General features: G+C 30.2%; 1 protein-coding gene across 1 annotated transcript in view; it reads right to left on the bottom strand.

The window, feature by feature from the left end:
- The window catches only part of LOC133326658 (voltage-dependent calcium channel type A subunit alpha-1), a 186,202-nt gene that overhangs the window by 119,854 nt on the left and 41,958 nt on the right, over window positions 1-24,390 (bottom strand). The window contains exons 4-12 of the mRNA XM_061535282.1: window positions 23,543-23,643; window positions 23,028-23,183; window positions 22,624-22,844; window positions 16,260-16,363; window positions 15,904-16,019; window positions 9,609-9,668; window positions 9,421-9,525; window positions 2,644-2,841; window positions 1,975-2,488 (exon numbers count right to left, since the gene is read on the bottom strand). Coding sequence (XP_061391266.1) covers window positions 1,975-2,488; window positions 2,644-2,841; window positions 9,421-9,525; window positions 9,609-9,668; window positions 15,904-16,019; window positions 16,260-16,363; window positions 22,624-22,844; window positions 23,028-23,183; window positions 23,543-23,643 — 1,575 coding nt within the window. The remainder of the gene's footprint in view (window positions 1-1,974; window positions 2,489-2,643; window positions 2,842-9,420; window positions 9,526-9,608; window positions 9,669-15,903; window positions 16,020-16,259; window positions 16,364-22,623; window positions 22,845-23,027; window positions 23,184-23,542; window positions 23,644-24,390) is intronic.

Here is a 24,390-nt window from a genome sequence, read left to right as displayed (position 1 = left end):
CCCGGGAAGTTGATAGTACATCCAAGAGGAGTGGTTGACCTTTAAATTGATACCAATTATATTGCCGTATTCGGATGTGGGAGTTACACTTAAAATTTTTAAAGGTGCTTACGTATTCATATATTATTCAGTAACCAAACTATTGGGCGAAAATATAGAGCTGATCGCTTTGAAATGTTCCATGAGGATCCAGGTGTTGATCAGATAATTATATTGGGATGGAGTGTTTTGTGTTTGTTTTTTTTTTTTCGAGCCGATCTATAGGCCACAATTGAAAACCGAACATCACATTACAACCCACGGTGAAGGGAATCTAGACAAGTAATTAGAAGGACTGTACGGAATATTAGTAATATTTAATTACCTCTAGTAGGTCAAGAGGATGCAAATATCGCGAAATATTGAGCAAGCTCAGAATATAGAACCACGCAAAGTTAGATTTTCGTGGAAGTCCGACTATACTTCTTGATTCAGGACAGGTTGATGTACGATCATGTGTTGTATTTTTACAGTGACTTAAAAAATTATTTTCCCAAATGTTTGAATTAACACGTGAACATTTTCTCGAAATAATTGTTTTTAAACTTCCGTAAAAAGACGTTTATAAGATGTTTGAAGTGCTTGTTCGCTGCAGAGGCACATAAAACGGTCGCATCTTTCATTGGAAAATATGGTCGCTTTGAGTGGAACATCACAATTTGTGTGTCTGACGTCTTCGAAGAAATTAGAAAAAAAAAGAGAACACACATAACTTTTGCCCTGACCTGTCTTTTTTGTGTCGTACATCATAAAAATGGCATCCTAAAATCAATTAGTTTGAGCACATGTAAATCATACATCATAAATATAATGATAAATATACGTATATTCATTTTTAGGCCTGAAATATATAGCAAAATGATACGTAATAGGCATTAAGTTCTAACATAGGGTATAACAATATTAGACTACAATTATTAATTTCAATTTTTAAATAAATAGAAATACTTAAATATTCCAACTCACACATACTCACATCGTATACATTCCTTTAAGTTTTCTTCGTGTATAGAAGCATACTAGCTTACCAAATACTAATAACATGGAAATGATATTCTACTGCTTTAAAGTTCATAGAAAATAGAAATTTTGCTATTAAACCCCACAAAAAAATTTATGATTAGCTGGTGATTGTGAATTATTTTAGTTTCTTCAATTCTAAACGGGTATTCTAGTTAAAAAAATATTTTCTTATAAAGTTGATATGGAAAATCTAAAAAAGGAAAGTTTTACTACTTTTTGATTTAGAAAACATTGATGATTTTTTTTACGTTTTGACATCAATGTCTTGGTTGAAGAAGGAGAATTTTATGATTTGTTGGTGGAATAGATCGACTAAGCTAATTATTTGTTTCCTAAGAGTTATTGATTTTCTTTCAGTTTTTTTTTTTTTGATTTTTCGTAAAAAGTGACACCACATTTATAGTAGGAATAAAATAGTTGTAAGTAAAAAAATGGGAGAAACTAAAAGGACAACTAAACGAATGTCGAACAAAAAAGCAGTAAAATAAAAACAGAATAAGGACAATAGAAAAAAGAGAAGCTACAATTTGAGTTAATATTAATTGGTTAAACCAATCTAAGCTATTTAATTATTTTAGAGGGATAAAAAATGGAAGATAAAAGCTTTGATATTTTAATTTTTTTAGCAATAATCTTCATTTTTTTGTTGATATTATTTGGTGGTTTGATAGATATTTTACAAGGAGAATTGGAATTTGTTCATTATTGTAGTTTTAAGAAAAATCTAATTTCAAAAAAGTTCAAACTGAATGGGAGATCAAAAAAAAAAAATACTAAAATAAAGGATAAAATAAGGCCAAACATAAAAATATTTATCGGAAGGCTTTGGGGGTAGGATAACGAGAGGATAAATAGGCAAGTAGAAGTTGTAGTAGTAAGGGGGAAGAAGAAGAAAACGAAATAAAAACTTACACAGAGTAAATCATTCCTCTTTTAGCGCCACCTTGTGATATAATACCCTGATACATAACTTCATTCCAATCTTCACCGGTTAGAATTTGAAAGACAGTCAGTAAGGCTATGGGGAAGGTGTTGAAATTTGTTTCGGGAGTTTCCGTACTAAAATTAAATTGCCCGCCAAACAATTGCATGCCAAGTAGGGCAAATATCAGTATGAACAAGAAGAGCAGGAACAACAATGAAATGATGGATCTCATCGAGTTCAATAGCGAAATCACAAGATTTCGCAGTGACGACCAATATTTGGTCACTTTAAATATACGCAGCAAACGTAACGCTCTCAAAACGGATAGACCGAATGAGCCACCCTTAACTTCAGACCATATAACTTCGAATATCGAACCACTAATGACGACACAATCGAAACGATTAAATGACGATTCGAAATATATCCTTGGACCCATGGCATAGATCTTGATGAACATTTCCGACATGAACAGGCCCAGAAACACAAATTCAGCATAGTCTGTAAAAAGAGAAACGAAAAAAGCATACAAGAGAAGAAAACAAAAGGAGAAAAAGATTAAGAGAAAGAAAAAACATTAAAAATATCCGCCAAATAAATTCACATGTTACCATATTTTAATCTGAGTGATTTCATTTCATAATCGCTTGACTTACATAAAAAATCGGATAAATACGGCGGCTGACCATAGTGTTCGACTGCTACACACACTGTATTCAAGAACACCAGCACTATGACAAACCAATAGAACCATTGTTTCTTCACGGTTTTTCGTATCCAATAACGAAAACTTTTCTCTATACGCCAAAAACCCGTACAGCTTCCTTGAGGTTTTGAACGTGTTTTCAAATAGCCTATTTGTGGGATAAGAGAGAAAAATAAAATTTGGTATTATTTATATGTCATAGAAAATAGTATTGTCATAATTTTTTATAGTATAAAAATCCTAAAAACTAATGAATGTTGTATGTTGGTTTATGTAAAATTCGCATATGTATGTGAAAGATGTATACTGATGTTTTCGTTACAAATTTTGAAGACACACTGTTTCTATGTACTATTTTTTTTATAATATTTGGGGAGTACATTTTTGGTAATCTTAAAATTATTATAAATAAATTAAAATAAAATGTTATGGTAGTATTAGAATGTTATATTTTTTATTATTGTGCTTAGTAAAATTTGTTGAAGCATTACTAATTGACAAGACTATTGTGCTTGATAATGGCACTATCGTATTATATCGGATGATTACAGATCAAATAATACTCCTGGTTTTTTTTTATTACAGAATATATTACTCTTGTAGTCCTTCACATCTGAACAACTTTTAAAAAATGTAAGAATAGCCAAAATAATATTTAAAATATTTTATTTTATTTTTTAATGTATAGCGCTTCAGTTGTAATGGGACTCATACGAAAGACTTTCAAAAAATATTTATGTTTGAAAAATGAATAATTTTAAACAAATTTCGATATAGGTATTACAAAAGAATAACAGCTTATTGGAGATGATGGTCCTATATTGCTGATAGTTGCACAAATTGTATGACTAGTGAAAATATTAGCGTCTGCCAAGTTTAGACCACACAGGATTCATCATTCGCTTTGTATTATGAACAAATTTGTATTAATGAGCTGAACATCTGTAGTCAGAGGTGCCATATGCGGTTTTGAATTAGGTTTGGAAAAATATTACAAAGTGTAAAGTTTGAATGCAATCGGTTATAATATAGTGTTCGATTTTATTAATTACAAATTAGGTTTGCCAAAAAAAACTTGGGGTATAAATCTAATATTTCGATTAGAAAAATGACTATGTGCAAATTTTGGACGAAATCGGATACACCTACGCATCAGTCAGAAATACAGATGGACATTTATAAATTGCCTCCTAATTGTATGAAACGGATTTGGTCAAAGGAAACCATGAGGTACATTTGTTGTACATTTTGTTGTGGCACATTGAAGAAGGTACCAGAAGCAGTGCACCGATATTCTAAATCTCAAACTGGATATAAGTTAGAAAGAGGGCTGTTAGTAAAACGGCTCAAAATTGTCTGAAACGGATTTGGTCCAAGGAAACTATGGGACCTTAACAAATATTTTTGTCGTAAGAGTATATGAGGGTCATCAAAAACAACCCGATAAGGTCTGATACAAAATGCAACGTCTATTTATCGATCAATAACAATCTCGTACCGTTAAAGAAACCTCTTTTCGGGATTGGTTCTTTTGGACATTTCCATTTTGGATGATTGGGCACCCATGATTCACCATCACTTATGACCTTTTTAAGGTAATGTAGAATTTGAAAAACTAAAACCGCTTTTTCGCCACCCTCTATTAGTTAGTTTGGTGATAGTTGTATATTTGGTCTTGGCGTACGCAAAAAAAATATTATAAAAAGTAGTGCGGAACAACGATTTTCAAAACCCTATGACCGATGTCCATGTACCTATACTTTTGCTCCAAATTAACAATTTTTGAACCATATACGCTCTGGCACATTTCATGCCTTATACATACGTAAAAATAGCTTGACATGAACCAAACGATATGCCGAGATCATCATCAGAAATCTCTACGATAGTAATTCGACGATTGTGAAAAAAATTGTTGGTGTTTGGTACTCGCTCGGACGACAATGACGAACATCGTCTTTGAAATCTACCCTGGCTTCTTTAAACCGGTTATAACCGAATTTAACTCGCCAAACGCCACTGTCAGCATTTCAAATTTCCTTGCACGTTTAATTTATTTTTTTACACAAATCTTAAAACACAAATAAACTTTTTATCTGCCAAAAACAAACCGTTAAAACCAAATATCTGATATTACCAACATACGAGTATATATTTATTAAAATTTGTAACCTAAAGTAATGTTTTTTTTCTGGAAGCTAAGGGATTTATAGGATGTTTCTAATAACATTTTTGTAGTTTTACTGCATTGTTAATGGAGAATACTATTTTCTTTATGATTATATTATTTTTATATTAAAAATATAATAATGTATATAAAATTAAATTATTAAATATTATTAAACATTATAATTGGTTCATATTATTATTTTTGCTTTTTTTGGTATTTCTTATATGTAATAGGGATCTCTATAAATATTTTTTCAGTGTGTCATAATATTTCCAGATTTTTAATTTCGTTATAGCATTTATAGAATAAAATGAATGTGTATAATGTTTATTAAAAAATGTCAATGATTAATAAATGATTAGCATTGGTGTTTAAAATGGTGTATTTATCATGGGGCTCAAAATGTTTTGATTTGTCATATTTTATCTATAATTATAAAGCTTAATGTTTTGCATCGACTTTCTACAAAATTTTACTTCAATTTATTATTGGGGGAAGTGTGCAACTTTTGCAGTTGAAATTGTTTCTATCTCATGATCATCAACTAAATTTATTACATTATTTGCTTTGTATTAAAAAAAATGCTTTCTCTAGGCCTATGAGACATAATACGATTTTGTGATTTGTGTGTGGGTGTGTTGAGAAAAATACGTGAAAGAGTATTTGAATCGTAAATACTTTGTGAAAATAGTTGTTCTTTAAAAAAAGTTTTCATTTGTTGATTGAATTAAACAAAATTTACTTACATAATTTCAATAAAAATATTCGTTGTATTTTTTATATTTTGTTTTTCGACAAAGAAATTAAATAAAATTATAGAGTATTAATTTAAGTTTGTTTATGTTTTCTATTTTTTTTAGAAAAATAAATAAATTAATAAACGTTAGAAAACGTTTTATATAACTTTTAACAACACATAGAAGAAGAATTTATATATAAAAAAATTAACAATATAACAAATCAAAAAAATAACTCGTAGAGGAAATAATTAAATATACATATGGAATTAAGAAATCAAATAAAAAATTGAGGAAAATTGTATATTTAAAAGTGGAACTCTATATAGACATTAAAGAAAAGTATAACAACAACCATAAAACAATAACGTTTGTAATACAATTTTTTTTGTTCCTAATCTATTGACACATAAAAGTGATCTTTTGGTTATAGAATAACAAGTTCTGTTTCACAATATCGAACGCAATTGAGTACTAATGTTCCAATAAAATATACTCAAATATAAAAAGGAAAACCGAAAACAATTCTTATTAAAAGAAGATTAGTGTAGATTGTGAGACAGACCGATTTTGACCGTTCGATATTTTGAAACGATCCATTAAAAACTAACAAAAAATAAATACATTTAAAATGAAACAAGCATTACTGGGTTTATATAAAAATGTAACTGTTATAGAGTTAATAAGAGTATCACATTAAAATGAAAATAAATATTTTAGTACAGTTTAACTCCAAATGATTATTTACTTTTTGAAATTAATTTTATATTACTTCTTACGCCCAGCATTATTAGCGACATCTGAAATTTCTATTGAAAGGTTTGACATTTTTTGGCACAAACTTACGCAGTACAGTTAGACGTACGACCATGTGTTGTGTTGTTTACTGTGATTTTAGAAATCAATTTGTCAAAAAAATGTATTATTATGAGAACATTTCGCGACAAGAGTGCATCAATGAACATAAATCTTTGTATGGCAACTGAAAACGCAAAATCGTCATGTGAGTTACCGTGAGATGAAAATATCCAGCATACATTTAATACTTAATAATAACTTAATATTACAAAAACCCATAAAAAGTTCAATCCTTTTTGGATACCTAACATTCGAAAATCGTCCAAAAATTCCTCTTTTCGAAGAGAACTATTTATAACCTAACCATGCTATGCTGTAGTCTTGTGTCGTTCGTGAACGACCTAGTGCAATTGAAGGAGTCACTCCACTGAACGAGTGAACGACATAGTTAAATGTTTATTATTGTCGTTCATGAAACTATTTTGATTTGAACGACGTTGGCCACTGAACGACATAGAATTTTATTCTACACCTTCATTGTCGTTCATGGGTGTTCGGGCTTTGATCTACTGAACGGCGTCAAAAAAGAAATAAACTTCATGTAAAATCTGATAAATTGAAAAGACACTCGGAAAATTAGTCCATTGCTATTCCATTGCGGTGTTCAAAAGACCAAATGCATTTACTACAGTAGCGTTTTAAACATTGCTAGGACGACAGTAAATAATTTGAAGTGACATTTAAAAGGATAGCACCCATTTGCTTAAATGGACTCCCATGGACAGACGTTAAAAGGGAGCTGGAAACTCCGGAAGAAGTGGCATAAATGTCCGGAGCAACAACTGTAGTGCAAACAAATGTGCAGCCGAATATAACGGAGTGCATAGTCAAGTTCTTCTAATGATTGGGAAAGCTCGTCATTCTTTGCGGTTGATGGAACTGACAGCTTGAATGCAATAGCAATTGAACCGATTGACCATTTGAAAGATATAAGGCAAATGAACGAGGTGAACGACCTAGTTCAATTTTAAAGAAATGACCAAGTTCGTTCGATCACTGTACTGAACGAGATTGATCAAGACTACAGTGCGAATTCAAAATACCCTAAATTGATGTTCATATGCCAAGGTATATTACTGCTAGGAGAAACCGTAATTCCAAACTACAGACACCGGGGATGGAAAATTTATCTATGACCTTGAGCATAATATGGACTTTTACTGAAAATGTTCTGTGTAGGAGTTTAAAACGTGCCGATTAATGGAAAGATAACGTTATGTGGGGGGATTTGGGCCAATGTTAATATATTTTCGTAGGACGATTTGCTAAACAAAATAATATGGCAACTACCCTGAAAAGTGTACCATATATCCAATGTTTAATATTAAACATCCTAGAAGTAGTATAAATGTATGTTTTAAATAACGACATCTAGTGGGAAAAATTTGTACAAACTGGGAATAAGATCGGTTTTAACCTTAAAAAGAGTTTTATTATTTTTTGGTCTATTTTGAGCCTTATAGTAAAACTTTATGGGCAATATTTTTGTTGAACATTCTGACCCTATATAATCCCGTTTGAGAGTTGACGTATTAGACAAAAAATTCACATTTCGGTGATACTGTCAAAGACATCATATACCTAAAATGCAAAGATTTCGAGAAATCTTAATTAGAATATTTTCAAATATTTTGGAAATGAGAAACATTGCAACGCATGTTGTAAACTTTCAAAATGCCGATACACGTCTTCTTATTTTGTCTTGTATTTTTAGCTCATCTATCGTAGTATTTTCTGGAATTTCCCTATAATTATTTTTTGTGTTGCACAGAGTTATTTTAATGATCTAGAGCAGTCATTAGGAAAACTAAGAAGCAAAAAAAAAAAAAATTAAGAAATAAAGGAAAAATAGCGAAATATATTTTTTAAAAAGTGGAAAAATTAAAACAAAATTTTGTTTTGGGTATAATAAATCTCTTAAACATATTTCGATCGTCATGAAAATGTTACTACATAGTATATTTTTTAATATTTCGAAGGTGAAGATTGGGGTTTAAACCCTAAAGAATATATTGATAGGAATCATTAGGTCGCTTTTAAGTCAATTGATTTCCTTTGGAGTTAAAACTTATTTTCAAAGTTATACAAGAGAAAAAATATTTAGCGAACATAAACCAAAAAAAAAAATATTAACTTTATTAAAAAGGTAAATTTAACAAAATCTAAAAAAATACTATAGCAAAAAATTCGACAAACTAAAACAGAAACAAATCGAAGAAAAATCAAATGAAATTACCTTCGGCTTTTTCGCCACCCTCTGGTTAGTTAGTTTGGAGATAGTTGTATTTTTTTGGTTTTGGTTTTGGCATACACAATAGAAATAATATAAAAGTAATACAAAACGAAATAATGAAAGAAAATTGAAAGAACAGAAATAAACATACAAAAATTTACTATACAAAACATATCTTTAATATTGACAAAGTGTTGAAAAATACCTAATTTACTGTAAAAAACTGTATGTATATAACAAGTGTACACAATTTTTCCATTTAACAATATTTGGTACAAAATACACTTTTCAAAACAAATCCTAAATAAATTGAATAATACAAATTTTTGAGTGTATTGAACTTTTCAGTTTGTATTGAATATTAACATTGTTAGTAAATTTGATTGTTTGTGTGGGTCACCGTGTAAATTATTCTGGTGTAACAGGGTGCTACGAAAACGTTGTTGAAAATTTGTGTGTGTGTGTTTTTTTTCAAATTTTGTTATTTTTTGTTCTTTTATAATTTGAAAACATTCCATATTTTATTTGCAATTTATTTTATTATTAAAGTGTAGTGGTTTCTTTTGAATTTTTGCATTATTTTTTTTTTTGTTTTTTTGGTAATAGATTTGTTGTTGTTGAACATTTAGTACAAGGTTTTTGTGTGTGTGTGTCAGACAAAGTGTATTCGGTTTTTTGTTTGATAGATAGAAAATAATAAAACAAAAAAACATTTCATAATTAACATACCATCATCACCATAATCTTCTTCACCCTCCTCTTCTTCAGTATCGGTTGATTTCGATTTGCCCAGACTTTTCAGTTTTTTTCTTTTGGCAGCATTTCGTCTTCGTGCTAAAATGTTGAAGAAAAAAAGGACAATATTTATTATGAGTGTTCCTCCAGAGATGTATTTTTAATTGTTTGGCAATATATACCCTCCATTATGTGCATTCTCTCCTCTTCTGTTGTACGCTCTTCGGCTAATATCACTTCCTCTGTGAATTACAAAATTAATACACCCAATGAAATAGATTAGTTCAATATTCATAACTCAAATAAAATATTAAATAAATAAAAGATTTTTTTTTTATTTTAGACATTTTACAAAAAGTGTTGTTATACATAAAAATGTATGTGTATATAAGAAATGTATTGGTGTATTTGTGTGTGTGTGAGTGATGTTTTTTAGTAAATGTTAAATATGTTTGTTTTTGTATTGCTGTCAGTGTTAGTAAATGTGTTTTTAGTTGTGTAGTAGTGTGTGTGTGTTTCTTATTTTTTAATTAACAAAATACTATACCAGCTCTACATATCCACTGAACATAGCCGTTTAATTCTCTTTCTAGTTGCTGTTGTCTTCTAAGTTTAAGAAACTCTTGTCTATTTTCTACTTTTTCACGTTCTTTTGCGAATTCACTACAAAATGAAATATTTTTGGTTGGTTGATTGATTAATTGATGTTGTTTTTGTATTTTTTATATATTACAAATGAAAATAAAACGAAAAGGCAATAAATAAAATAAATAGAAAATAATAAAAATAAGCAAAAGGATGTATGAATTGTATGCTAATGAAAATGTTTATAAATACATTTTTGTAACATAAGAAAAATAATATATATGAAATTAAAAATAAAAATAATGAATATATAAAATAAATGACAGCATTATGTAGAAGAGATCTATGATTTCTGCATTATGATTCAAGTTGATTGGTGTAAAGCATGAATTTTATAAATGATTTCCGAAATATCACAATATTCTCAAAAGGAAATAAGATCCTAGATTGGACAAGGGGGGTTCAAACATTGATTCTAGCTATTTAGGGTCTTTATGCAAGGACGAGCTTTTCTCTACAAATATATTTAGAATGATAACCCTGCTTAAAATTGTTTATTAAATAGAATTGTTTCTCAATAGTTGTTCCCATTGGAACATCGAATCACCCTTTAAGAATACCCACCCCATATAATTATATTTGAATAAATATGATCTTAAGGTCCGACTTTTATCGATTTTTGGTTACTAATATCTATGTGTTGCAATCGTATTATCCACCTCAAAAGATGTATAAATCTGTGAATATATAATAGAAATACTGCTTGTATCCTGGTCATTATTCAAATTTTAAATTGCCACATAATTTAAAAAACGAAGATTGGATAAATCGAACACACGAATGAATGTTTAACTGCCTGTTGGAATCGGACAATATGTAGAAATAAAATATATATGAAAATAAAATATATTGATCCAAATTCTGGAAACATAACCTATTTTCGATATTTTCAATGTTTTAGAAATATTTGCAATGGGTACACGTTGGCACAGCTTCCCTCTATTCCGATTTCAACTTTTTACGATTTTCAATCGGCAAATGGACATGCATTACATTAAGCACTGGAAGCTTTATAAAAAAAGACTTTAAGAATTAAAGTATTAGAAAATTAGTTGACATAATTTTGTATGTTGTTTTATAGTTGGCCTTCTTTTCTGATCACTGGAACGTCCGATTCCAAAATTCCAACGGTATTCGAGAGAGTAAATATCTGGCACCGGTCTGAACTTGAAGTATTAACATCGAACAAAAATTAACAAAATTCCGTATTTTCGACCACAAATCGAAAAAATAAAGAAGATCTTGGCCGAGCTATATACGTGCAGAATATGGCGTTCCCGCCATTTGTAGAAATACTGTTTCGAGAAAAATGTTCTTAAAGTATGATAAGCACTTCTGCCCTCACTTGATGCAGGCACTAGAAATCGGCTTTGAATTAAATAGAAACCCAAAATTTAATATTTGAAATGGCCCGCGGCCCTCGTAATGTGTGACCCAGTAGAATTCAATGCTGTGTTTATATATTATTGGATCATGTCGATTATATTTTCAATTCTCAAAGGGAGTACAGTCGAATGTGGCGCAGTATTTATTAATATTTTTGCGGAGTCAGCCAGTTAAAAAAAACTTCAGCAGATAAAAAAAAAAATAATAAAACCTTGAGGATGTGATTTTGGAACTTTGGAGATTATATTCACCATTTGAACGGGTATAATTCTGATTTCAGGGTATTTGAACACAAATAAAGTTTCCTCTCTTCTTTATCCACGAGGTATGTTATAGAATGCAACACTAAGTCCATTGAAAAGTTTGAAATGTTTAGCGTTCCTGGTACGTTTACCTACGTGGCTTGAAAAATCACATTACCTCGGGAACATTTTTGTGTGATAATTTTTCACAATATTCCATGTGTACTATCACGACAAAATTGCATCAATAAAACGTCATTCTATAGCATAGTGACAAACTGGTTTCAAAATTCCAAACGTGGCGGAAATGTTCAAAGACATAGGTCTTTCTAAAATTGCCATTGTGCCACAGAATGCTGATTTCGTACATGCTATGTTTATGGAAGTTCGTCATGTGATATATCACAAAATAAAAGCATCCTTGGGCATATTCTCGTTATTAGATGAATACCAGGCAGTATTCATTAGTGTGAATATCGCACAAAGAGCTCGTTGAGAAGACCATCACTATGGACGTATCATAAAATGAGTTCGAAAAAAAAATAATCATCGATCGTGTTGGTCTTCGAAGACGAGCCAAATCCTATGAAAATGTTTGTGGATGAATGACTTCCACAATTTCTGAGAGGTATATTACAATTTGCCTGAAATCGTTGGAGAAATTCGAAATATTGATGGAAAATTCAACTATTTTCGTCAACAGCAGATGCTGTTGATGCGTTCAAAAATCATGGTTTAATCCTTTCTAATCATACTGGAAAAAGTTCTACAGTATTTCACACCTTCCAACAGTATATAGGCTTCTGCAAACTATCAGGTTGTGAGAAGTTTGGTTCAAACCCAATAGTCTATCGCATAATAATAAAAAATTAATTCTTAGCAAAATGTTGACCATTTTTTGTGGGAGGTACCGGAAGGAATGGATCGATATTCCCCATCTTCGAACTTAAACTAAGTTTGGAAGAAATATTAAGATGTGTAAAGTTTGGACGAAAACGGTTATTCCATTCGAGAGTAATCGCTACAGACAGACCGACATTTATAAATCGACCTCCATATTGTTTGAAACGGATTTGGTATCAGAGGTTATATACTCTCATTAGCCATAATGCTGAAGATAAATATATTATTTATGAAGATAAATATGTCCATTATGCCAGAATTTTATTTTTAAAATCTTTAACGTCCTAATAGTAGTGTCTAATCTATATGGCTGTTATGTGGAAGTTCAGATAAACATAAAAGACAACCTGAATCAATTTGTCAATGCATAATTTAATTTCGATTCCAAAAATATCTGCTGACAGGTGAATAATATAGACCAAGTTTTCGAATATATCCTCCATATATATATATATATTCCCGATTCGTTTTGGGCTTTTTGAAGGTCCAACCGCAATTTCCAATCAAGTGATCCATATGTAATAATCATATGAAGTTCCAGAACCATTTCATGTATATTTAAATATATTCTCAGACGAAAATGAATTATGTCTTAGGGAGAGCCCAAATTAAATTCGAAGATTATTATTATTATTAATGTTTCAATGTAAATATTTATTTATAAAACAAGTGTTGTATTGATTAATGTTTTATGTTTTTTGATGACAATTTATGAAATGTTTTGGCAAATGTTACGAAGGGGTCTCATCCTAACCGTGTGGGTTAATATATTTAATAATAACTTGATACTTAGTTTTTGAACAGTGAGTGCATCATTACACAAAAGGAGTTATAGTAGTTGTTGTTTTTTTGGGTTTGTTTTAATATTTAAACATAATAATGTTGTGCAATTACTGTGATTTTCATTTACACATAGATACGATTATTTTCCATTGCATGATTTGTTTTGTATTTTTGTACTTTTTTCTACTGGACATATTTTTTCTGGAAATTTGCAATCATTGAAACAGATCAGTAACGCCATCACAAAACGTATTAACAACATCATCATCATCATTGTCATTGTAATTTACCATTCATCAATCAAAATCGCATTTCGCTCAAGTACAGACAATAATTTATAAAAAAATATTATTACATACGTATTAATTTCATCAGACAAACGTATTTTGCAGCTGGTATAACAACACACTATAAACTAAACATTAAATTAAAGAGCATACACACTAACATACTATGTGAGTGGAATACATATGTATTACACATGAGTACACACACACACACGAAACAAAGTTAGAAAGGGTTTTGTTGGTTGTTTGAGGAGTTTAGCTTTTTTAAATCGGATATCTAATGAAGGGGGGACTTGTAAATATGAATATTAAATATGAAAGAGGGTGTGAAGGACATATTGGCAATCATAGACGAAATATAGGATGTATTGTGGTTTTTATAAAGGTATACGATATGTTTATCTGTATATACAAATATGAACGTCTTATTTGAATTATTCTGCAAGAGTCAAAATACTTCGTTTTCAGGTCAGTATGGACTGGATGTGCACAATTTTATAAAATCCACTGCTCCACCGTTTAGGGTATAACTTAAAGATGGAGAGTATATTACATTACTCATTCCGTTAGCTATCATATTACATATTCCAGGACAGTTTATAAAATATATTTTGGTAACATCAAATATAAGGGATTGTGGACACGCTTTCCAACATCGTTGTAAACAAGTGAGGATCTATATTCCGAGCCTCATGACCGCTAAGAGGCCTATAGCTCCTCTGCGGTAGCTTTTCCGAATCAGGTCGGCTTAAAATTATGGGGTCTTGGATGACTAGAAAACCAGACAAAAATAAGATTTTTGGTCAGTCCACCCCCAAAATATCATCGAAAATATAGTATTTGCCTCGATTATAACCGGAACCTCATGTATACTTGCCTAGACATCAGCGCTACATTTCCTGCTTCTATTGTGGTAATGGTAATACTAAACAATATCAAAATAGGTAGGGATCTACCTAAGTATTTTGGTACATACCACATCCGAGTACGTACAACAAAATAATTGGCAACAATTTAAAGGTCAACCACTCCTCTTGGATATACTATCAACTTGTCGGGTCTATGTCCTTCATGAGTAAATATATATGCAATAAAATAAAAAAATTGTAATTTTTCACACAATAGTATGGGTACATCTAACCTGTTAAATATTGACCGATTGCCTTGAAAAGGGTCATGTTTATTCACTGGCTAAATCCCTTCCCCTTGTAAAATTTCGTGATATTCGGATCATATGCTCCTTTTCATCACCCAAATATTAACGGATCCTTAATAGGAGTCTTATTTATTCAGAACCCGTCCTACAAGCGAAATCTCGTGACGATTGTTAAATAACTGTGGCCTGTGTTTGTGTATGGCCAAATTATAATGTACGGACAGACACACATGGCTAGATCGACTAAATCTATAACACCCTTACAACATAGTTGTGTAGGTTATAATTATAAAATTTATTTAAGGGTATCACGAGGAATCACCCAGGTTCGGAATATAGATTCGCAGAACGTTTTCTCTAGTTTTTACTGTTTTGGAATTGAATACAGTTTTAGCAATATATCTCCTACAGTATCGTCCGGCATAACATCCATGATTATTAGCTCTTGTATTGTTGAGATTTCCGCAAAGGCTACCCTTGGTTTATATTAAGGATGGCCTATAGCATTTCCCTACTTCTTAATTTAGAACCCAGCTTCCTGTGACACAGTATCTTTTTCTAATATTACCCACCTCCGATTTCGTATACAAAATACCAACAAACAAAAATATTTGTGAGTGTGTGTGTGCCAGGTGTAATATTTTCTGTTATGTTCCAAAGACAAGGGATTGAGACTATCTATTTTTGGATTGGGGGGCAGGAACAGTATCTGTTTTTTGTGGATGGTGGCGGAATTGGGTTTGGGGGTCTTAAATAACATTCTGTTTTATTTATAGAGAAAGAGTTTTTGTTGTTGTTTGCTTGGTTGATTGAATATTTTTTTCTAAAGAGACACATGTATCTTGCTGTCATTGTTGCAGTTGCTTGAGTATAAGGGGGCGGAGGGGTAGATGGAAACTGCTTGGAGGGACATTAGCTTTAATTTTGGTAACTGTTGTAGCTTTGATAACTAATCAACCGAATAATTTGTATAGCGTATGGGTATTTTTTTGGTATCTGTATATTTTTTCATAATTATTTTTGTTTTTGGTTCTGCTTAATTTTGCATAGAAATATTGTTTTTTTGTATATAAACCTGCTTCTGTTATCCAATCAAGGTATGAGACCATGGCCGTTTGAAACATGGTTTTAAAACGACATTTCTGAAATTCCATGCGACGTTCGACGCGATTACGTTCATTGGAAAATTCACTTGAAAATAAATTTGCAATATAAAAGAAATTCAATAATATAAAAAAGTATTAATTTTTCTTTTTTGGCGGAAATAATAAAATAGAATTTATAATTTAAAATAAGACATTAAAAATATTGATAGAAAATAAATTTAATAATAACAGAACAGAATTAAGATATTAAATAATATAAATAATTTATATAATAATATATAGGAAGAATTCAAATTAACATTTATAAGTTTTTGTGCCGACTTACCCGCTAAGAACACCAAGAACTAAGTTGAGCATAAAAAATGAGCCTATAACTATAAGAGGCACGAAGTATATCCAATTAAATTGTGAACCTAAAGCATCGTTGGTCTGTAAAGAAATGTTTCATGTGACACACAATGGGAATTAAGAGAGAAAAAATGAGAAAAATGTTAGTAAAAAAATAATTATTTTTGAAAAATTTGAGATTTGTTACATATTGAGTTTTGAATCTCGGTTGAGTCACAAGCTTAATGGACAAACGAGTCATATGACAATAACAGAGATAATATCGACGCCTCCGAACCGTAGTATGCTAAGTCGACTTAGCATGTTTTAAAGTTCTTTACGTTATTAGATACTACGGTCCTTAATTTACATTCTCTGTAATTTTGGTAATCATCGGCCAATTCAAACCAAAGTTATAAGCAAAAATGTACTTTTGGCTAAAAATTGGCTAGATCTCTCTCTCTCTAAAGTGAGAGGGGACCAACCTTTCATAACAAATTGCCATATAACTCCATATATGTATATCTAAATTATATATATTACATTTTTTTAAATTAATAAATAAAATAAATATTACTTTAGTTTATTTTTCTTAATTCTAAATAATTACAATGTTATTTATATGCTATTTCAATACAATGATATGAATTTGATTTTTTTCGTTTCGCATGAAAACCCAATTCAATTCAGATGGCATCAGATGACATACTATTTTACGTATGCATGTGTGTAAAAAGCAATAACTCAAAACAATTTGGCAATATGTACGTGAAATTAATAATAGAGAATTTGAATGACAATTAGAATTAGAATAAAGAAGGATTAAGGAAAATGAAATGTGAATAATTGTGGTAAACATATTAATTATTATTATTCAATTTCAATTACTTTTGCTCAATTATATCAAATTCGCAAACAAAAAAAATATATATTTTGTTTTTAATTTTTTAAAGCAATTTTTTTTTTAATTTTTATTATTAGTGTGTGCGCTGAGTGGTTTCTTTTTTGGAGAACGAAAATTATGAGAATTTTCCTTTGTTGTTAGTTTTGATTTTGTTGTTTTTTGTCCAATAATTTACCAATTTCAGAATGATATCAATCTCTAATAAAAAATTATAACTCAAAACAATGTATATATGTTAACAATCTACTACATATAGTATTTGGTATTTAAATTTACTTGATAAAGTCCTGTCGGTGATGCATTTTACAAACAAAAATGAATTGCTGGAAATTTGATATTGTTTTTAATTTGAGATATATTTTCTTAAAAAAAATAAACTGCTTTAATAATCTAAAGACCACACTATTTGTTTAAGAGTCAACCTTGTCTGACTGACTTTAAGTGCTTTTATTAATTAAATCCAGTTTAAAAAAATCCGAGGAGAAATGTCAATTGCATGATCGGCATAACTAAATAAGCTTCTGGTAAATGCTTCAGGCTAATTCTGCAGAACTTCACAATTTCAATTTGTATGGAATTTATTAATACAAATTTATTAACTAATTTATTAATACAAAGAATTGGACGGAAGTTATACAAATAATTAAACATTCAAATATCGAAATCTTAGTGTTAAGGATTCTACCGAAAATGTACTCTATTCTTATAGTATGGCAACGAATTTATCTAAAAGGAGCAAATCCCCTATATCTCAAAACTTTGACCTGTTGCGAATTACCAGATTTCAACAGACATGATGGGTTACAACATAATGTCTGTTCAGTTTAGGATGTCTACACCTAGGATGTTTGGTATTTTGAATTTCGTATAATGTAATAGATATATATGTATATATAGGATCAAATTTTAATATGGCCCCTTATAACGGTGCCACTTTGTGCACGTCTTCAACTGAATTGGGCAATAAATATTTCTACCAGATATATTTCATATTTATCCAATTTTTGGATATTGATGCAAATTTAGGTACGTTTGGTATATTCCTTAGCCGATTTTGCTTTATTTTTCGGTATCAAAATGATCAACTACTACTTTTTAGGGTAGCCCCCATATAACGGTACCAACCAAATTTCGTTATTTTGTGAAATTTTAACACCTTTTCCGACCAAATTGAATGTAATGTATTGAATGTATTGACTTAAGTTTCGGAGTAGGCTATATATACAGGTACTCCATTTTCTTAGGTATTTTGGAGATTTTGGACACTTTTTTTAATCAAATTGGATTTAATTTAATATTTTCGTGTGTAAAATGTTTCTACCAGAAATATATCAGGGGTTTTTAATGACAGAATCCTAATTTGCCGAAGTTCTTTGTTGGTTATAATTTTCAGAAATCGATAAAAAAAAAATAAAATTCTTTAGGAAGTAACTCGAAATTATCCTTGAAAATGGTGTTGAAAATGGAACGTTTGTGAGCAATATTTAACAATACATCCTAATTTCTTGAAGCTTTCGATTTAAGTTATTTTAAGGCTCCCACCGAATTTTCAAACCGTGAAGTCAAATTTATATAAGTTTAACACTAGAACGCCGAAGGCAGTCATTTTGACCGCTTTCCAAAAAAAGCAACTGTACATTTAATGACACTTTTTTTTAAAAAATTTGGTGACTTTTTGTATCTCATAGAATTACGTTTATTATAAAAAAAAACACCAAATTTAAAATAAAAGTGTCATTAAATGCACAGTTGCTTTTGTACTTGAAATTGGAAAGCGGTCAAAATGACCGCCTTCGGCGTTCTAGTGTTAATACGACCTAGCTTCAATATTCATATCCAGGCCTTAACAATCATATGTACAAATTTTCAAAAACTTCCATCATATCCCAATCTTAATTCTAAATTTAAAGATTTTGTCTCTATCGGTTCACCTAAATCCAAATTGTAGTGCAATTTAGTATACATTAGAATAAATTTCCAAAACTTCCTAGGCACCCCAATTCTACACCCTTAGAGTGATCCTAACTCCAAATTTCAGTTTCAGCCCTATCGGTTCATCAAAATCCAAACTACACCAAATATAGTACCGTTTAGTACTTTTCGTATACATGACTAAACTTCCAAATCCACCTTCTAATATGAACCTTGATTCACAATCCAAGTTTCAGAGTTCTAGCTCCATAGGTTCGCAAAAATACAAATAGTACCATATTTAGTACTTTTCGTGCCGTTTTAGTAAGAATTTCCAACAACCCAGTCTTATCTGAAAACGTTGGACTAAGAGTGACCCTCACCCAAAATTTCAATATTCTTGCTGAAGCCGTTTCGTCTGGGCGTTGATGAATCGGTAAGTCAGTCAATTAATTACTTTACTGTTTTATTAGTATAGATAAAAATACCGTCCGAATTTAGATTTCCGGTCTCAAAGTTAAAACTTAAACTGAAGATTTTTTAATAGGCCCATGTTTTTCGTATACACAATCACAATCCGATTTTGGCACTTCAAATGTCCTAGCCGTATTTTCACATTGAAGTGGCCATAATTAGATTCTTTTGCTACCCAGATGTAAAAAAAACACACACATTGGAGAAATTTATTATTTTCCTATATGCTTAAAGTTCTAAATAGATTGAATAAGTTTTATTCTCATCTCTTAACTCAAAATAAAATTGCGAATTGAAACCCGATTGTTGAACCAATTTACACCAATAACAATGACTGAATATCACAGTTCGTAATTTAAATTTCTTTTGTTTTTGAAATTCATTTTATGCCCTAGAAAATGCATCAAAGAGAACTTGTAATAAGTATTCACTTGTATTAAAAATCAAGTGAATTTCATAAATAATCTGAAGTTTATGTTTTTTAACTTTAAAATATATAGAGCGCTACCGATCAACGATAGGCAATTCTGTATTAGGTAAATTATTACACACTCATGAAGAAAATAAATACATTACTCTATTTCATATTATTAAGATGGAGGATTCTTCTTCCGTTATTCAGCTTACTAAGATATTTATTACCGTTATCATAACAATGTACTTAATGATCATCGCGTTCAAAAAATTTGATTTGACGGCACACATGTTAAACAGGCGTTAATTAGATCATACGTACAAAAATATTCTCAGTTAGTATGGCAAGGAAAAAATCCGTTTATTTATTTATTTGAAATTCGTTAAAATTTGAATTGAGCTTTCTTTTGTTATTGATGTTTGTCGATTTTACCACAATATAAACAATTTCGCAAATAAATTCATTGTTCGAAAAGAGAAATCGTAGCAGACTCGTTCTGATTGAAAAAGGTTGTAGGGTTATAATTACAGAGAGATATGGGGGTTTATTTCTTATTTTCCTTTCTTACGATAGTTATTGCATATTTTACATTCGATACCACGAAAACGTTGCAGTTTTGCTGAAAAGCATTTGGAGTTTGAACAAGAAATTATCCTTATAAAATAATATAATATATAATTTACATAAAAATGGTAAAAATAAATCGGAGAAAGAACGGAATTAGGAATTTCCGGAAACATGCTTTACATGTTTTAGGTTGGGGAAAAAGAAATCCATTAAGCCGGTCATCGATAAAATGGGAGAATGATGATTTTGTGTGCCACACCAATTAACAGAAAAAATAAGATGGATTTCCATGTACGAAACCTTGGCCAAACGGAATGAGATAAACCCATTTATTAAACTGATGATGATTGGAGATGAGAAATGGATCACATACGATAACCCTGTGCGACAACGATCGTGGTCAAAGAGCGGTGAAGCATCTCAAACGGTGGCCAAACCAGTACTAACGACCAGTAAGGTTCTGCTATGCTATATGAGTTCTCTACTGTCAACAACTGGACGGCCAGAATTGGCCAACATGAGATGTGTTGTGTTTCACCAGGACAACGCTAGGCCACAGACATCTACAGTAACTCGCCAAACCAGTACCAACGGCCAGTAAGGTTCTGCTATGCTATATAAGTTCTCTACTGTCAACAACTGGACCGTTTGAAGATAGCAATTGACCAGAAACGGCCACACACATCTACAGTGACTTGCCAGAAATTTCGGGAGCTTGGTTGGGAAGATGTAGCGACGTCAAATTTTGTTCATATCCCATTTAGGACAGTTGCATTAAATCTGTACACAGAAAATCGTTCCATGATCACAGAAATAATTCGGGGCTCAAAGAGTTAAATAAAGTCCTTTAGTTGAAATAAAAATAATGGATTTCTTTTTCACCAACCTAATTTTTTGGGAATTTTTGGCACATTTTTCTCCCCAATTATAAATATTGATCTGCTTTTTATGGTAACTCTAATTTAGGGGAGTATCGGCGCGGTATCAATGACATGTTGTTTTGGCACTTTTTTCAATTTTTCATACAAAAATTATCAAAATAGGTCCATATAGACCTCATACAACGTTAGCCCTGATTTACGGTATTGTTAGTATTACAGGCACGGGTTTTTAAACGACATGGTTCTAACCTGAAATGTGTAGTTCTCATTGTATCGTAAATCTTTCAACCAAAACTTATAACATCCGGTCAATCTTTTGTTATAAATCCCATATAATGATCCAGTCCCCTGTAATTTAATTCTAGGCCCTAGGCGCATTTTCCAACCGAAGTGGCTATTTTTAACAATACGAAGTGGCTGTAAACAATGCTTTACAGAACATAAGTCCATGTTTCATTATATTCATATTTAGAGGTTACTCATCACGTCTGTAATTTTGAATTTCGTTTTTCTTCTGATAGCAATTTATCAGGATCACATAATAGTCCTGATTGATTTAAGGTGTTTTAGAAACCGAATGACGTTATTATATCTTATTATTAGGCCAAAAATACATGTAGCAGCCCTCGTAGTATGTTGTAAATTGTTATCTCTTCTTAGAGGAGATATTTTGATCCCAGGGTGGATCTTTTTTTTTGAAGTAAATAATTTGTAATTATATATTTTTTTATTTAATTGTATATATAAATATACAATAACTTAAAATAAAAAAATAAAACTAAAAATAAAAAAAATATTTTTGAATAAAAATAAAAAAATTAAAAATAGAATAATTCTTGCAACTACCAACTACTTTTCAGCTATAATAATACTGTAATCGATTATTTATATAAACCCCAGCATACTTAATCGTATTTTATAAAAAATAGCCATATAAAATTATTGTTACACCAATCTTAATATTTGAATGAATTAAAAAAAAAATGAGTTGAATCTTAGCAAGAAGTTTTGAGTTGATTATATTTATATATATATTTTTGGTCATAATAAACCAAAACTAGCATAGAAGGGATATTTTATAGTACACAGAGCAAAATAGCAAAGATAGATTTACACATTAGTAGTGGAAACAGAGAGATAGAGAAATACTTGAGGACTTTGGTTTTTTGTTTTTGTTATTTTTTTGATTTGAATTTTAAAAGTCATTTACCCAATACAGTATTGCTGTCCAGCCTTCCATAGTGATACATTGGAATACAGTCAACATGGCAAAACCGATATTGTCAAAACTAGTTATGCCAGAATTTGGTCCATCCCATTTTTCCAAACACATACTCGTCGTATAATTACATACATATGAACCACCTGATTTATCTGTGGCGTTATCCGTATTACACGGTGTTTCTGATTCACCCTCTTTTACAGGCTTATCTGGAAAAAAGAAATGAACACTTGTGAGATATTTTTGTGGTTTTGTTTCGATCACACCGGAAGTGTTTCACAATATTGTTTTCATTTTTTTTCTGAAACAGGGCAAAACAGATTTGCCTTGTTTCTTAGTTCAGTTTTTTTGTAGTTATTTTTTTTTTATTTTTGTTGTTGGACGATAAATACTTGGATCTTCTAAACTATAACAAGTCTTATGTAAAGCACCCGAATAGAACTCGAGTCCAATGATGGCAAATATAACGATCGCAAACAACACCAAGAGACCGATTTGCAGCAACGGTGCCATTGCTTTTATTATGGACTTTAAAACTACTTGTAAACCTGTAAATATATAAGAAAGTTGTTTGTAGAGAAAGAGAGAAAGGTATTAGGGTGAAGGGGGGAAAAGAGAAAATAATAGATTAGTATTTGATCTTGGAAAGAGATTTTAATTTATTTTTTTTATTATAATAAAAATATGTATCACTAAAACATTAGCTATTTATTTTTCTATATATTTTTTTCACTAGCAAATAAAATATTTTTTTTTTATTTTTTAGCAAAAAAATTACTACGATTTTTTTTAAATGAAAATTACTACAACTTAAAAATATTATACATTTATGTTGTTTCTACATTATTATTTATTTCAATTTGGTTTAAAGATTTCAAATATAATTAAATACTAATTAACTACTCACTAGGAATTCCAGAGACTAATTTTAGGGGCCTTAGCACACGTATGGCCCTAAGAGTTCTTAGATCTACTTCGGGCCCTAATTGTGGGAATTGTGTCATGAATCTGCTCAGTTATAAAGCGGATTGGTTTTCAGATTTTCAGTTTGTTTTGTTTATAATGGTTTTGCAACATTTGTTAGCAATAGTTTCAACAATTTATCAAAATTTTTGTTTGTTTTGTAGGTAAAGAAAATGAAAAGAGAAACCAAAAAAAGAAATATATATTGTAGATATGTATATATTTAATTTATGATAATAGATATTACTATTAATTTAACTAGCATCTAAAACTAAAAATTATAATTTTTTTTGTAAATATATATGAATTTGTTGGTGGTTAATATTGAAAAAGAATTATTAATGAAAGAAAATTAAACAAAAATTGTTTTGTTTTAATGAAAAGCTACATTCAAAGCAAAACGACAAATCAAACAAGAAAATCATAAGAAAACAATAACAGAAACGTTCAACAAATTAAGAAATCAAACAAAATATATATATTCCACACATTCCGCGTAATAGAGACCCAAGCAGATATAACTAAAATTGCATATTGTTTTGGTACAGTTGTTTCAAATTCGAAAAAAAAGATCGGGAATATTTTTAATGTTTCAGGGTATAAAAATATGACTAAAAATATATGATAGCTTTATAAAAAAGGTTTTTTGAAAAACATATATATAACAAATATTTGACTCCCTTTATTTTGAAACAACTGTATTTTTGTGTGACTAATTTAAAACAATAGAAATAATAATATATTTTTAAATTATATTTAAAAATGTATATAATAAACTAACGAGAGCTATTT

The sequence above is a fragment of the Musca vetustissima genome, unplaced genomic scaffold, assembly GCF_032173495.1.
Source record: "Musca vetustissima isolate MV318-11 ecotype Yass unplaced genomic scaffold, APGP_CSIRO_Mvet_v1 utg7864, whole genome shotgun sequence".
Taxonomy (NCBI): Eukaryota; Metazoa; Arthropoda; class Insecta; order Diptera; family Muscidae; genus Musca; species Musca vetustissima.
Note: the sequence above shows the minus strand (reverse complement) of the source record. Positions and strands in the feature narration are given on the sequence as shown.